This window comes from Oryzias melastigma, linkage group LG16 (assembly GCF_002922805.2).
Source record: "Oryzias melastigma strain HK-1 linkage group LG16, ASM292280v2, whole genome shotgun sequence".
Classification (NCBI taxonomy): Eukaryota; Metazoa; Chordata; class Actinopteri; order Beloniformes; family Adrianichthyidae; genus Oryzias; species Oryzias melastigma.
The window spans coordinates 29,425,454-29,440,504 of record NC_050527.1 but is presented as its reverse complement, the minus strand read 5'-3'; the positions used below and the strand labels follow the sequence as shown (position 1 = coordinate 29,440,504).

At 39.2% G+C, this 15,051-nt stretch overlaps 1 protein-coding gene across 4 annotated transcripts in view; it reads left to right on the top strand.

The window, feature by feature from the left end:
- LOC112140501 (protein tyrosine phosphatase receptor type U) overlaps positions 1-15,051 on the top strand; it is a 268,959-nt gene that overhangs the window by 73,332 nt on the left and 180,576 nt on the right. For all 4 annotated transcript variants that reach the window (XM_024263482.2, XM_024263485.2, XM_024263484.2 and 1 more), the window contains exon 2: positions 4,281-4,412. In XM_024263482.2, the coding sequence (XP_024119250.1) occupies positions 4,281-4,412 (132 nt within the window). The remainder of the gene's footprint in view (positions 1-4,280; positions 4,413-15,051) is intronic.

The window sequence follows — 15,051 nt, the reverse complement described above, 5'->3', positions numbered from 1 at the left end:
AAAAGATAAATAAATAAAAATACAATTGTAAACTCTAAAGAAAAGAGTATAATAGTTGAAAATATGTTACTTAAACTTACAATATTACTCATTGAAACGGGAGGGGAAGAAGGCAGCTCCTTCATTGTTTCCAGGTATTAGATCTAAAGCGAATGGCACTAAACTGCAGTAAGTTAACAGACCAAAAAAAGTCAAAACTACTCCCACAGCGGCCTCGGCAACATGCGTCTGACCAACCACTCCCTATGAAAAGTCTAAGTAAAATTACGCAAATGCATTCACATATAATTTCTATGACAAGTTTTAGGCGATGCGTACAAATGCTGACATGCGTTAGTAAACAGCAGAGAAAGGAGAAGTATCCCTTAATGCTCGTCCAGTCAGTGTGAACACCATGGACTTCACACTGTCCCGGTGTGAACATGGCATAAGACTCAAAAGTGAAACCCACAGGGGAAAAGCTAAATCAATTATATGGAGGGACAGAAGACTTTGGAAGGGTAGCAAATGTGAACATCAAAGGCCATTACAAATGAAAGCATAAAAAATATGTATTCTTATTATTTTTTATTGTTTTTTTTTATTGAAAAATGTTACTTTTGTTATTTTTGCAACGCTTAAAGAAGCCTGTATTGAGGATTTGTTCATCTTTGTCAACAATGTGATTAACATGGATTCAAAAACTGGTGGTGGCCACCCCTTGCCCCTCCTTAGCTCCGCCCCTGGAAACATGGAAGATAGATTGAGGCGTCTAAAAATACAAGATGTAAGTCCCAAAATACACAAACGTCTGGAAGCGAAAGCATGAAAAACCCAATAGAGAGCAGCTGGAAGTCTTGAATGCGAGAGTACAAAGAGTATGTAAAAAACAGTAGGAGAACCGCAGGAGGCATTTGCATCAGAGGGAGGAAGGAAGGAGCTGATGGATCACAGGTGTGGCAGAAGACTGGAGAGAAACTTGTATATATACAGGATCAAGTCTATTCACTATTTTAATTACAGCACAAATTCTATGTATTTTACGGTTTTATGGTTTTCTATAAAATGAGATTTTTATTTTTTTCTGATGTTCCTTCTATCAGCCTCTTTAGCAGTGCCACTCAAAAGCTTTCTCCCACAGCCTCAATAAATGAACGACTTTAACCTTCGGTAATCTTTTACATGAGCATTAAAAAGGAGAATTATGAATCCTCAATGCAGGGAGAGCGGCTGTGTTTTTGTCTGCGGACCGTCATATCCAGAGCATTTGTTTAATGGCAGATCAGAGAAAAAGAATGAGCGGCAATAAAGCTGGCGAGCGCTGGGGTCACCTTCAGTACCTGGCCGTCATTATTCCTGTCATTAGTATGCCACGTCTCATGCTGTCCTGCTCTAATTATTACTGACACAGGGTCGGCTCTTTTGACTGAGCCATTCAAACTGCCCACCACTGGGCTGTAATCCTCACATGATCGACTAATGTGAAATATGGCCACAGATGCAGAAAGGAGCGACTGAAGCACATTAATCTGGACCAAAAGGCCCATTAAAGCCATCGCTATTCAATTTCCTTCCAAAAAAATGTAGCTCTGTGGCGCAACAGATAGCAGAATGTGAGGAATTATGATAATCACTATATTCCCCAGAGTGTCCGCGCTCTCCAAATGTTACCGCCGTTTGTTTATGCCTTTGTAAATGGGGTTTTCGATACGTATTCTTGTGGGTGGTAATTGTCCTCGGACGCGGGGGCAATTATAGCTTTCTGTCTGACTCTGTTTTCGTTGGAGCAAGACTGCAGTAATTAAAGAAGGTGACTGATTAAAGGGATTGGTTGCAGTTTTGACAGCACCGATGCAGCCTGCAGGACTTTTGCAGCTTCCTTATTTTAGGGTTTGAGCTCAATCTGGCAGTTCCAGCACTCATCATCATTTCAAGATGATCATTAGGTCATAAAAGCTGCAGAAGCGTCTTCACACCCACTAGCGTGGAAAATGACCCCGAGCAAAGTTTCCGTCAGTGTGCCGTTGCCATGCTTTGCTGAGCCACATCAGAGCAGTGGTCAACCTCCACATAAACACTCGTCTGAGGCCACTTCTCTGGTCTGTAAGTGTAGGGGAACGGTCATTGTGGCTTCAGCGCACATTTCATTGTGGCGGGAAGTTTGGCCTGTCTGGCTGACTTAAGTGAGGATGGAAAATGGCAATGAGGCAGCAGAGATGAAGAAAGGCCTTTAAAATTCTCTCTTGAATTCACAGGTTCCTAGTCCAAAAGTAAATGTACAGGGGCTTTAAAATGCAAATCACTCGATCACTCGACACCAAAACATTTTAAAGATCACGACAATTAAAAAAGCAAAAATAAATAAATTATAACACAATTACATTTTTATAAATAAATAAAAATTCGGGCTGCACGGTGGCACAGTGGTTAGCGCTCTTGCCTCACAGCGAGAAGGCCCCGGTTCAAATCCCGGCTGGGACCTTTCTGTGTGGAGTTTGCATGTTCTCCCCGTGCATGCGTGGGTTTTCACCGGGGACTCCGGCTTCCTCCCACCGTCCAAAAACATGCTTCATAGGTTAATTGGTGACTCTAAATTGCCCCTAGGTGTGAATGTAAGAGTGACTGGGTGTGTGATTGAGGCCCTGTGACAGACTGGCGACCTGTCCAGGGTGTACCCCGCCTTCGCCCATAAGTAGCCTGGATAGGCTCCAGCACCCCCGCGACCCCGAAAGGGAGGAAGCGGATAAGAAGATGAATGAATGAAATAAAAATTCAGAAACCAAAATACTATTCTAAAAAGTAAAATAAAATAAAAATTTAACATTTTTGAAAACAAAAGTAATTTTCAGTAAAACAAAACGTTGAGAAACCAGAAAAGGTAGGTTCTATGGGACATCTCTGACTGTATGATGAGGATTTTTCAAATTTTTATTAAGTTTTATAAAAAGTATGGAGCAGATCCAGTATCGCTTCATGAGAAAACACTTTTATTTGAAATGATGGACCGACTTTATTATCCAATCAGCGATATCCCATAGTACCCACCCTTTTGTTTTCCATAAAAAGAAAAAAAACATGTCTGTAAACCAAAGTATTTAATCAAAATTAAATGTTAAAAAATGAAACAAAAGTAAATGTTCTGTGTATTATTGGTACTGTGGGACATCCTTGATTGGCTGATGACATGATGAAAAATCAATTAAAAGTTACTTGGTGTGAAGTGATACTGGATGTGCTCCATACTTATCATTAAACTTTTATTACTATGCGAACATTGAAGACGCATTTCAAAAAAACAGCCAGCGTCAGTGACCTATTTTTTACCATTTCATGTGTTGTTTTGTTTTTGACTTTCATTTTTATTTAATTTCATTATTTTTTTATTTTTTGTTTTTCTTTTTTATAAGTTGTTGTGATCTTTAATATATATTCGAGTTGAGTGATTTGTTGACAAGATTAACACTTAAGGACCACAGTATAAATGTAGTATAACGCCGAGTTCACGCCAGACGCGGAAGCGCTGCAGAGCGACGTCCGCATGGAATCTGCTTCACCTCCAGTTCACACCAGATACATATTTTTCTGCGACGGTCGACTGGCGTTTCTGCTCAGCTGTGGTTATTTAGAGCTTGTGGAATTTATTTGACATTGTCCATCTTGACTTGTCACCAACTGCTCTCTCTCACTATGTTTTTAGACACCCCAAAACCCCCCCCTGCTGTGTAGTCGGCCCACTCTATTGATCTATGTGTGTATGTCTGTCTGATTGTTTTTTTTTATTTTCATCTCTAGAGTCTGTTTAGATACAAAAATATGATTGCATTAGTCAGTCACGGTATTTTATTGTGAAAAATTGGTTATATTTTGAAAATGACCAGATTTTCTCGTTTGTCTTGGCGTAACTACTGCCAGGATTGACGCGGATTGCTTGCGGCTTGCGTAAAAAATAGAGCAGATGCCAAAACAATCGCTGCAACCGCGGAGGACGCTTCACGTCTGGTGAGAACCACACCATAGATTAACAAGGGCGGCGAATGTAAGCGGCTTCTATGTGCTGTTTGAAACCAGCGTAAGACTGCTGCATAAACATGGAAAGTATCCATGGTGACATTAATGTAACAGAACATCAGAAATGTGTTCTGTGCTCCACCTGGTCTGTTGATATCCTATATAATTTACTTTATGGGAAAAATGGGTCTGAGTTCTAATGGGTTCCTGATTCATTAGGTCTAGATCTTGTGTGTACTTTTTTAACTTCCTGCATTTGTACTAATTTAATCCCATTTCTTGCCCTCCTCTAGCTGCTGGCTGCACGTTTGAAGAGGACTCTGACCCTAATCTGTGTGACTTCACCCAGGGGGAGGAGGATGACTTCGACTGGCTCTTGTTTCGAACCTACAGTTCGCCTTCGTCGAGTTTTGACCTCCTAAAGGGTAGGAACTTTTCTCTTTCTTGGCCTGTTGGTTGGTCAGCATCGGTTATGGCGAACTGAGATGATCTTACACAGAAACTCAGTGTATGTAACTTAGCGAGACCAACAACTTTGCCTTCAAGTCAGATAAATACATAAACATCAAAGTGTAGGAGGGAAACCGCCTAAACCAGTCCTGTCCTGTTTCCATTATGCATCAGCTCTAATGACGCACCGGCGTCCGGCATGTCAGTCCTGCAGACCCCGAGGATAATTTGATGTTAACCAGCCTCACGGGACTAATGGAGACCAGCGTTTTCCTGCAATCATCCCCTCTATCGGTGTTTGCCGTATGCGAGACGACATGCATAACTCATAAGACTCTCCTCCATTTCTGCATTAACAAACACCTACAGGGACCTGACAGAAAGAAGACTCCGTTTTTAGCTTCTCAGCAGAAATAGCGGTGGCGGCAGTGAGCTTCCTGCTGAAGTGCTTTTACTGAAAACCTGAAATATGATTAGGGAGCAGGCATCCCTCGGCTGTGACCAATCAATCTGTCTATAATATGGTAATGAGAATTGTGCAAACTCATGGGGGAAAAAAACATGCATGGAAGTGTTTATTGTACAGGAAGGAGAGAGAAAACATGCATGCCTGGTAATGGCATGAATTCTATTAAATGTTGAGGGGAAAATGGACCACATTTGTTCCACTTTATGTATTGTGTTTCTGAAACACAGTCAAGCTTTCTCCATTTGATCAAAGCGCTTAGGCTGACAAACTTTATGAAAGCGTGAAGCTGTTTACATACACTGCAAATCGAGTAACCCTATAAACAGAATGACCCGATGTCCGATGAGAAACCATCAGTAGCGTGGTGTATCCAAGACAACCACCTTTTTCTCCTCGTGATGTACAAATGAAAGACGACAACAATGTGTTGTAAAATTCATATTACTTTTCACATTTGAAAAATTTTGACTGCCAGTGTTGATATGTTTACCAAGAATAGATGAGTAGAAAAGGATTAGTTAGAAATTTGCATCATTACATACATAAAAAATGAAAAAAAATAATGGAGTAATTGAAGGGTTTTCTGGTTATCACGTGTTCAAATATCAGATGATTCGTGCTTATGGGTTTTTGCGGGTGTGTAAACTGTCATTACCTTATCAGATACACAGGATATCCACTGACATTACAAACCGAATCTTTTATGTTTCAAGAAAAATGATGAAACAAGAGAGGTAAAGGTTTTCTCTGGAGCCTCATGGGGGCTAAAGAGCAGCCCTGATGGAAGACTCAGACAGATAAATGAGTGGGGGAGGAGGGGGCAACAGGTAGGTAACAAATTCACAAAACTTTGGGAGGAAATCAACTGAACCAACGAATTCTCACTCCCAACTGATTACATATGGACGTATGGTTCTGGCACCCTCCTTTTGACATTTTGGGTCCCGAACTTGTTGTTTTTTGACATACTGGCTGTTCCCATTAAAACAGGACTCCCCAACCCTAGGGCCCCGAACTGGTACTGGTCCAAAGGGTGCTTGGTACCGAGCCACAGAAAGGGAAAAAAAAGCATACACTAATCAGGGGACCCTAACCCTTGGTAAGCGGACTGATACCAGTACCGTAACTGGATCAATACTGGGATGTGGTTTCCAAACTCATCATTTTTTAACCTGCTGGCTGTTCCCATTAAATCAACGGTTCCCAACCCTCAGGACGCGGTACCTGATAAGGAACCGGTACCAGGTTACCAGGTTCCACATCAGGTACTGCATCCTGAGGGTTGGGAACCCCTGATGTAATGGGAACAGCCAGCAGGTTAAAAATTGACGAGTTTGGGAAACCCAAAAAGTGACATGGAGAGGGACTGAACCATCCATCCATATACTATGACGAGTTGGGAGTGCGAGTGTGTAGAGTGAACACAACAGTTTATATTACATAGCATATCAGCAAAAAGCAAACCATACAACCACTAAACCAGCCTCAGAAAAAGTGAACACATTAGCAGAGTGTAAAGCGTTTTTTCAGATGTGGTACTTGATAATCTGTTAACCCTTTAACACCATAGTTTTAGCCTTGGTGTTTAAATTTGACTTCTGTAACTCTTCAACTGTTTATGCAATGAATGTAATTCCATTGGATTCTGAAGTTGAGAGCAGCAGCTTCGCCCTGATCTGCAACACTTCACAGTAGTGAAGTGTTTACACAATCAACGTAAATCAGATTATCCTGTTCCAGGGAAAAGCAATGTTTTGCTGTTTTTATACGAATAGTAATGTGTTGTGTTACAGTGCAAAGCCCATATGAAAAGCTGCATTTGTGAATGGGTAGGTTAAACAGCCTGTGTTATTTAGATGTTGCCAGGGACATCTCTGATGTTAAAGGGTTAACTCTCATGGTAGATGTATTTTCCTTAAATATCAAATTTTGTCTGTTACTAAAACTTAATTTGAGCCTGAATATCTCTGACTTTTAACAATTAAAAAAAAGAGTTTCTGTAAAAGAAAGGACAAAGAAAGGGTTTAATCCCTAGTCCAGTATTTGCATTTGATCCTAGTAGAAACTGAAAGCAGAACACACTAAAGTTTTATGCAGATGACACTAGAATGACTACAGACAAATTAATAAGTTGAGAAGCTGCATCACTGATTTAATCATTGGATAGTTATAATTTGCCACCATTAAAACAACACATTTTTTTTACATAAAAAACATAAACAGAAGTGGGTTTTTTTGCTTCCCAAATAGAGTTTTCCCTCCTGTATTGCAGAGGTTACCTTCAATAAATAACTTGTGATAGATGAAATCCACAATGTAGAATTACAGAATGCTGTAAATCCCCTCACTCACTTTAGACACTTTTCTCAGACAGACATTAACATTTTCACACTTTTAAACTCTTAAAGTTCAAGCCTTCATAAAAAATAAGGCCAGTATTACAGAATAAAAGCAAAGATCTGATCACGATCCAAGATTTATGTCAATTCAGAGAGCTGCATGTATCTGTACAGGAGACATGGTACAGAAGAGATTGACTGACACAGTCTCCAGCCAATCAGGACACAGAACGCATAAAAAAAATGAAGCAAAATTTCACTGAAAATAATCCTTGAAACGGTGAACCGTGATATAGCCAGGAAATAGTGTACCAGAAAAATGATCATGGTTGTATTTTGGACACTAAAATTTAAAACCCCAAACCTACAAGGTCAACATTTAGTCTTCTCTAGAATATAGCAAAACTAAAAGACATTTGACAGCCAGACATTGACAGCATTTGTTCATTTCAAATGACTTTAAATTATTTGAATTCAGCAGCTAGGGTTCTCATTACTGCTTAAAGTCCCGCTCCAGTTATCTTTAGATCTATTGTAGAAATTCGCCTCTGGGTTTTAAGAGTAGGACTGTTGGAATTTTCTCATCTGCTTCTGATTCACGATAGTCTGAATCAAGAAATACTCAGGAACACCGTTGTAATCTTAACTTTCTTTATATATGTCCTCCAGCATGTGAAAGATTCTACATGAACATGTTAAAAACACACATTTCATTGGAGCAGGTCTTAAAAATAAAGTGAAAAGGAAACGCCCCCTCAGGTGAGCCTTGAGTCAGTTGTGAACTTTGTTTAAAGGTTCGTCTCTTTCAAAGCTACTTTTTAAAAAAATAATAATTTCGATTTACAGCACAAAAAAATCCTTTTTGGCGCCTTCAGGCGTTTATCCTAATTCAATCCTGTGCTCGATAAGTCCCACGTTTAATTCAACCCCATACCTTCCTCACCTCCACATCATCAGCATTCAAGTGAGAATCTACCTGCGACTACCAGCCCCATTCACGACCGGCGGTGGGATAATTAAATCTTTTCCCTTTGGGTTTAATTAAAACACGCTGCTGCCGTGGCCTTTAGAGCAGCCCGGGACCACTGCAGGTGGACTGAGGCAGAGAGTCGGCACATGACGAGGCGGCGCCAGAACTTCTGGGCGTCAGCCTCATCTTTCAGCACCAGGAGACAGATTGTGTTTGTTCATCTTTTTGCTCACCCATCAGTTCTGCATGAGCAGCACTGCTCTACTTGCATTATTCAACCCACCGTTGTCACTTTAAAGTGAAATCTCAGCTTTCCGCTCTTTTAAAGTTACAACAAAAGTCAAGCTGGATAACCTTGCTTGACGTAGATTCACCAAGTTCCCACCACTTTTCTGCTAAATCACTTCTAGTGTTGACTTCTGTTTCACATTGGACAACCAAGGTGGGGGATAACAAGAGTTTATGAGATAAGGCTATTTACATTGGACCGGTATTAGCTGTGTGGAGCTGAGAAATTGTTGTCAGGGGAAGATTAGTAAACACAGCTGAGATAGCAGCAGCTTGTGGCTCCCAGGAGAAATTAGTGACTACCGCTCCCATGAAACAGAAAATAATCTTTAAGAAAAAAGACGACACTGAGATCTTAATAAGAATGGCACACTTTTATCACAGCGTGGCTCATTTTTGAATTGGATAGATATTGATAATCTGGAGTTCTCTTGCTGTTTTAATGAATGAGACGTCCATGCAGGATGACGACCTTGTAGAGAAGAATGTGTTTGCTTGTCAAGCCTTCCTTGTTTCTCTCATTTTTTAAATCATTAAAATTCAAGGATCCTCTGCAGTATTCATTACACTGTTTTATATAGGGTTTGCCTAGGGGGGAAAATAAAAATCTATTCATCCATGGCCTTACGTATGTTGCTTGTATGAAACCAGCGCTAACTGAGCTTTTATGTCGGCATCAGTCAGTCCTGTGTGTCTCCAGTCTCTGGAGCTCCTCGCCGTAGCAGGTGTGCCAGAGTGCTTTCTGGGAGTTTGTCCATCTTGGATTGTTTTTTTCTCTGTTCTGCCTGCATTCCACACCACAGTCTGACTATTATTACATGAAATCTCTTTGTATCTGCGCCAGAGACTTTTACTACATGAGTTGAGTGAGCAGGATTTGAAGCAGTGAGACGCTGCACCCACTGGCGCACATTAAAACCTAACCCACCGACAGAACTTTTCATGAAATGGGATCAATCACGTCTTTCTGGAAAAGACTAAGAGTAGACTTTTTTTATATTCAGTTGTCATAAATTGAGATTTGAGAAGAAGCTTGACAAGACAGATCTGCCTCTGCTGCCTCATTCTGAGCTTTCGCAGTGTCCCATAGCTCTATCTAAATGTTTCACATGTGTGGAGGGTCTCATTTCATCCTATAATAAATGAATCTTTAAACATAAAGTACAAACCTAACAATGATAGAATTAAAATGTTATTTTAGGCTGACTTAAATATTAGGTCATTGTTACAGAAGCATTTTATGCTGTTGCTTTTTTTTTAATTAGTGGTTCTATCATACATTTTTACGTGCGCCAAAAAGAAACGTAAAAAATAGTTATTTTATTTGTCTTTACACAATAAATTAGCTATAAATGACAGTAATAATGCCTTAGTAACAACTGCCCCTCCGGGTGGCTGTCTGCAGCCAAAAAAATAGGCAAACCTGTATGTGGGATGCAGGTGACCCTCAGGAAATATCAAAGTTGTACCTACATGATGTGGGCGACAGGTCATGATGAACATTCATACAACATTTTTTTCACAAGATTTTTTTTCTTGATCTTAAGTTTTTCATGTTATAAACTGACCAATCAGATGCCTCAGTAAAATTCTGTGGTGCCTCATGGCCCCGCCTCAAATGTTTGATTGATAAATTCTCCTGAGCTGCTTTCAGTGGAAGAGATGTAACTTACTACAAGCTTTCTTTTGATTGGTGACAGTAGTTGCCATAGAAACATTGACTCAGACGACTCAGACCAATCACTGTCCACTGGCTTCAAATGACTGTGTCCGTATTGCTGAAAAATGGTCACTGAATCTTCTTTATTTAGCTAGAACTGGAGATAAGGCATGTCCTATGTTTGATGTCACACCTGCACTGTCCAGTTCTGTATTCAGTCAATAGTGACTTAGGCATGAGCTGGAGCTTCGTGGGCTTCAGGGCCAAAAATATAATTATATTTCTAGTTTTCCTTCTTTTGTCTTGAAGGGTTAGGAATGCAGATAGAAGGTCAAAAGGTTAGAACTGGGATTCAACCAAAGTCTGGAAGAATCCAATAAATGTATGAGCACACAGTGATGGTGTTTACCCTCCATTTTCCAAACACAAATCAATATTAATCCCAAATATACAAACTTCCAAACACAATTTCATTAACCAGCAGAACAGCACACCACACTAATCTGATTGGCTGAAGCTCAAGCTTAAGGACTTAGCAATTTAACATTAACGTCACCTCATTACGAGTCGATGAGAAACAACATTACTTCCCTTCCAACAGCTGCTGGTCTCACACATAAATAAAGTCAAACTTAAGAAGAATTAGCTTAATTGGATAATACTGTATTATGTGCACAAATAATTAGTAAAGCTCTTTTTTTTGCCGTACAAATGTTCAAATTAATTTAAAAATAGAATACTTTTGCACTTCCACAGCAAAACCCACTGTCCTCCTGTAGAATTATAGATGTTTAACCAATAGAACTGCTCTCTGCTGTCCCTGGGTGAGAGGAGTGTTTAGTCTTGACATGGAATCAGTTAACCTCTGAGACGTTCACAGCTCAATATATAAATAATCTGACATGCATGTATCTGTGGGAGGATGCTGCAGCTTCATTTGCTGCTGCAGTTCAAGACGTGTTTATCTATCGTAGAAGGACTTCATAGCAGCACAACTGATTGTTCATACATTCATTTCATGTTAGACAATAAAACTATTTTTTATTCAAACTACTTAATTTTCTTTCTTAATCAGCATATCTTGAACAGGAGCTGCACATGCTCAGTTTATCCCTAGCCTCCCTGACCTTCAGATGCTCCCGGTAACTCTCAGTCATGATCAGGAGTTTTGTCCGTTTGACATCACAGTGAGCTTTCTGTGTGAGTTTATGCTTCAATGTTTGACTTCTTTTTTTTAAAGTTGTAGTTAAACTTACACACAGCCTTTTGGGATTTGAACCTAACTGTGCAATTACATGCAGCTGACTCACAGGCTGAGTGTGGGTCCTTTAACAGTTTTTGATTTTAAAATAATACATTTGAGTAAATGGCTGCATGTGGTCATGAATAAGTCCAAGCAAAAAAAAAAAATGTCCACGACATTTTAGTAAAACTTTAAGAATACTAAAGTATATAACCAATTGCATTATCAAATGGTTTGTATATAATATATAATGCAATGGGAACAAGTCAAAGAGTAATGTTTTAGCATAAGAACTCATGTTAACTCAATAATTAGGTTTAGAGTAGTGATGAGTTCCATTGGAAAAACAGATTCTGATCAGCAAAAAAGGTATCTACTGTTACCAGACAAAAGAAAGTTTTAGTTAGTTTTTACTTAATTGGTTTACTAGCTTTAGCAAATAGTTAAAAGGCACTTTTGTGTGAAAGCTCCTTTAGAAACTCTGATAAGGCTCAGAAGTGTTAAGACATTCATCCAGGATCTTACAAAGCTGCGACAGATTGCAACTTTTTATCACAAAATTAATTTAAAAAAATGAACTGGAGACAATTTTCATGTTGTCAGGATTGGTGGTGTAGGACCCAAACGCAGGAGACAGGACATGGTGGCAGAAACTCAAAGATTTACTTAATAAACTCAAACATAACAAAACCAGGAGAACACAAACCAGTGACGTGACATAACAGAACAGATGACCTGACACTGAGAAACTGAAAACCAGACACTTATATAGGTTGAGGACAATTAACTAAATGAAGACAGCTGTGGATGATTAAACCTGAACATGGTGAGACTGACAGGGAAAACAGAACATAACAAAACCAGAACACAGAATCATGACACATGTGGATTAAAACTAAACAGTTATTATAGGAATGTTGCACAAACTCTGGTACAAATTGGGTCAAAACTTAACAAATGTTTGCTGCAGAAATTCACTTGTCCAAAGTGTCAGGTACTTTTTATGTTTTTATTTAGTTTGATATATTTCTAAAAGAACGAGTCAAAAGAAGTGACTAATAAAATCCTCAAACTGATTTTTTAAAGCTATTTGCTGTGACACAAAACTGCTATTCTTTTGTTTTTATTAGTAGTAATACCAATTATTTTTCATCAAAGTTTTTTCTTTGTTAAGCCTTAATCTCAATGTTTGTGGAAATGATTTTTTGTAATTGGTTTTAGATCAAACACAATAAAGCCTTATAGTTAAAATTAACCCAAGTTGGATTGTTTTCGATCCAACTCTGAGGTTAAAAAGGCACCAACTTTTTTTCGTGATTATCTTAACTCTGGAAAAAAAACATACATTTTGTTAAAATTAAACCATTAAAGCCTCCAAAAAAATCAGTTTTGCTCCAAAAAGTAACCCCAAAATATGAATAACCCACGAATTTGGTTGAAAAAAAACCCCAAATTATAGTTAAGTTTAAAAAAAGCATTGATATGTCACCAAATAGTGTTGAGTTGTAAATAAAAATCTATGGTGAAATTGTAAATTGACATACATCAATTCAGTATTTTAGCAGTGATGCTCTTGTTTCCAAAACAATTCCATGTACCCCCATTTTTTTACTCTTTTTTTTACAGAAACTAAATTGAGAACTGTTTAAGATGTATTTCAGAAACCTCTGAATATGTTGCGAGGATTTTTTTTAGATGCAACCCCACAATAAATAAGTAAATAACTGCAAAGGGTTTTAAAGTCTCTTCCAAATTAAAATCTTAGGGTACATTCAGACTGGGCTCATTTGGTCTGCTTAAAGTAAACCAGAGTTTGTTTGCTGTATTGTAGTTCTTTATCAGAATTCTCTTCAAAACAATGCCATAAAACCACAACGATGAGACACAACAACTCACTGAAATGTGATTGGATGAATTTGGGCTCATTAAAATAACTTTTAACATGATCCACATTGCTTCTCACTACTTTCCCCACAATATATATGTCACAAAGACTTACTGTTCCTCATAACTGTAGCGTTCCCAGTAACTGCTGTGCAGCATCCCTCAACTGTACCAAAGCAACAGTAAAATATGTTAAGCTTGGCCTTCATACAGACGCTCAAAATCCATCAGCAAAATAAAAAAATTGAGTAAATTAAAATCCTGGAAATCCTACATCTTTCTCTTCTTGTTTTGACCCACCTCTATAACTGCTGTCCAGTGACTGAAGAGATCTTTAGTCATGTGATTTTGTTTCATGGTTTGGTCTAAAACAGAAATCTGCGGTAGACACCAGTCTGAATGCAGACCAAATGCAAGATTTAGGACTCAATCCAAACCGAGCCTGAAACTCTGCCCTCAATCCTTTCATAACCAAACCTAGAAAAAAAAAATAAATAAAAAAATGTCTTTATTCATTCATTGGCTAATTACCATATTTTCTGGAGTATAAGTCATATTTCTGGCCAAACTATGCAAAACACACAACTTATACTCCGAAAAATAGAGCAATAGACACTATTAATGTTTTTGAATAAGTTTTTATAAAGTTCTCTTGAGCCGTCAGTTAAAGGGTTAAGTTGAGGTGTTTTTTGTTGCTCCATGAAACATAGGCTGACCTTTCAAAGCTCTCTTTGTTTAGTCACGTCACCTGTCAGCATATATCCTGTTGCACAATCCATTTCTCCCGTCCACTTCTCACTCCAGTGTATTGATTAACAATGCGGCTCGTACTTGAGAGCTCACACACACACAACTGGGCACACACAGTTAATCATGCATGCCCCAGGACCTCAAAAGAGTTAATTCTTGTATGAATCATGGCTCTAATCATTCTCGCAGGGTCAGCGCGCTTCCAGTGTATGCATGCTGCAGCAGCACACTCCCTGTAATGACCTTAGCAAAGCTAATTCAGATAAACACACACGCGGCCCTCCATCCATACCTCCGGCATTCTCCCGCTGCTGTCCCCTGGGCAGTTTCATTATGGTCTGTACCATCTGTCACCTCTCACCCCTGGCTGGCCTCATCCACTCTCTGGGACCACATATAGTTTACTGTGTGAGGCACTGACAGTGACCCGAGATTCATTTGTGTCTCCCCGGGATGAGGCCAAGCAAGGAGACACAAGCGTCCGCGGTGGGAGAAGTGTTATTATCAGAGCTGCTCAGCTGATTTAATACCTAATTAAAGTACCTGCCTCCACCTGCCCCCTCTGGGAGTCTGCATGCTGTAAATGCAATCCCTGTTTTCTTTCATATTCTAAGCCTTTTGTTGGGATATTTAATCTCTAATGTCACAAAATGCTTCATTAAATATAGGAGAGAAGTGTCTGGAAAACATCCAATATCTTTTCAGTGTGTTGCATTTAATAGATGGTCCCCGCATATATGTTTTTCCACAACTAATTACAAAAAAACAATGGCGATATCTGTCCAGACTTAGCGTCTATGATCACACATACTTTTACATTATGCGGACACGTCTGCCTTCTTGTTATGGATGCTGAAATCAGAAGCTGCTTGCATACAATTTCACTGGAAGACTAAATCAATGTATGTTCTAACCAGAACTGTGCAGCACTTGCAGTTTGCAGGCGCAATATTAAAATGATCAATGGCTCAGTCCTATCACATGTCTGTGCCACAGGCCAAACGCTGATGG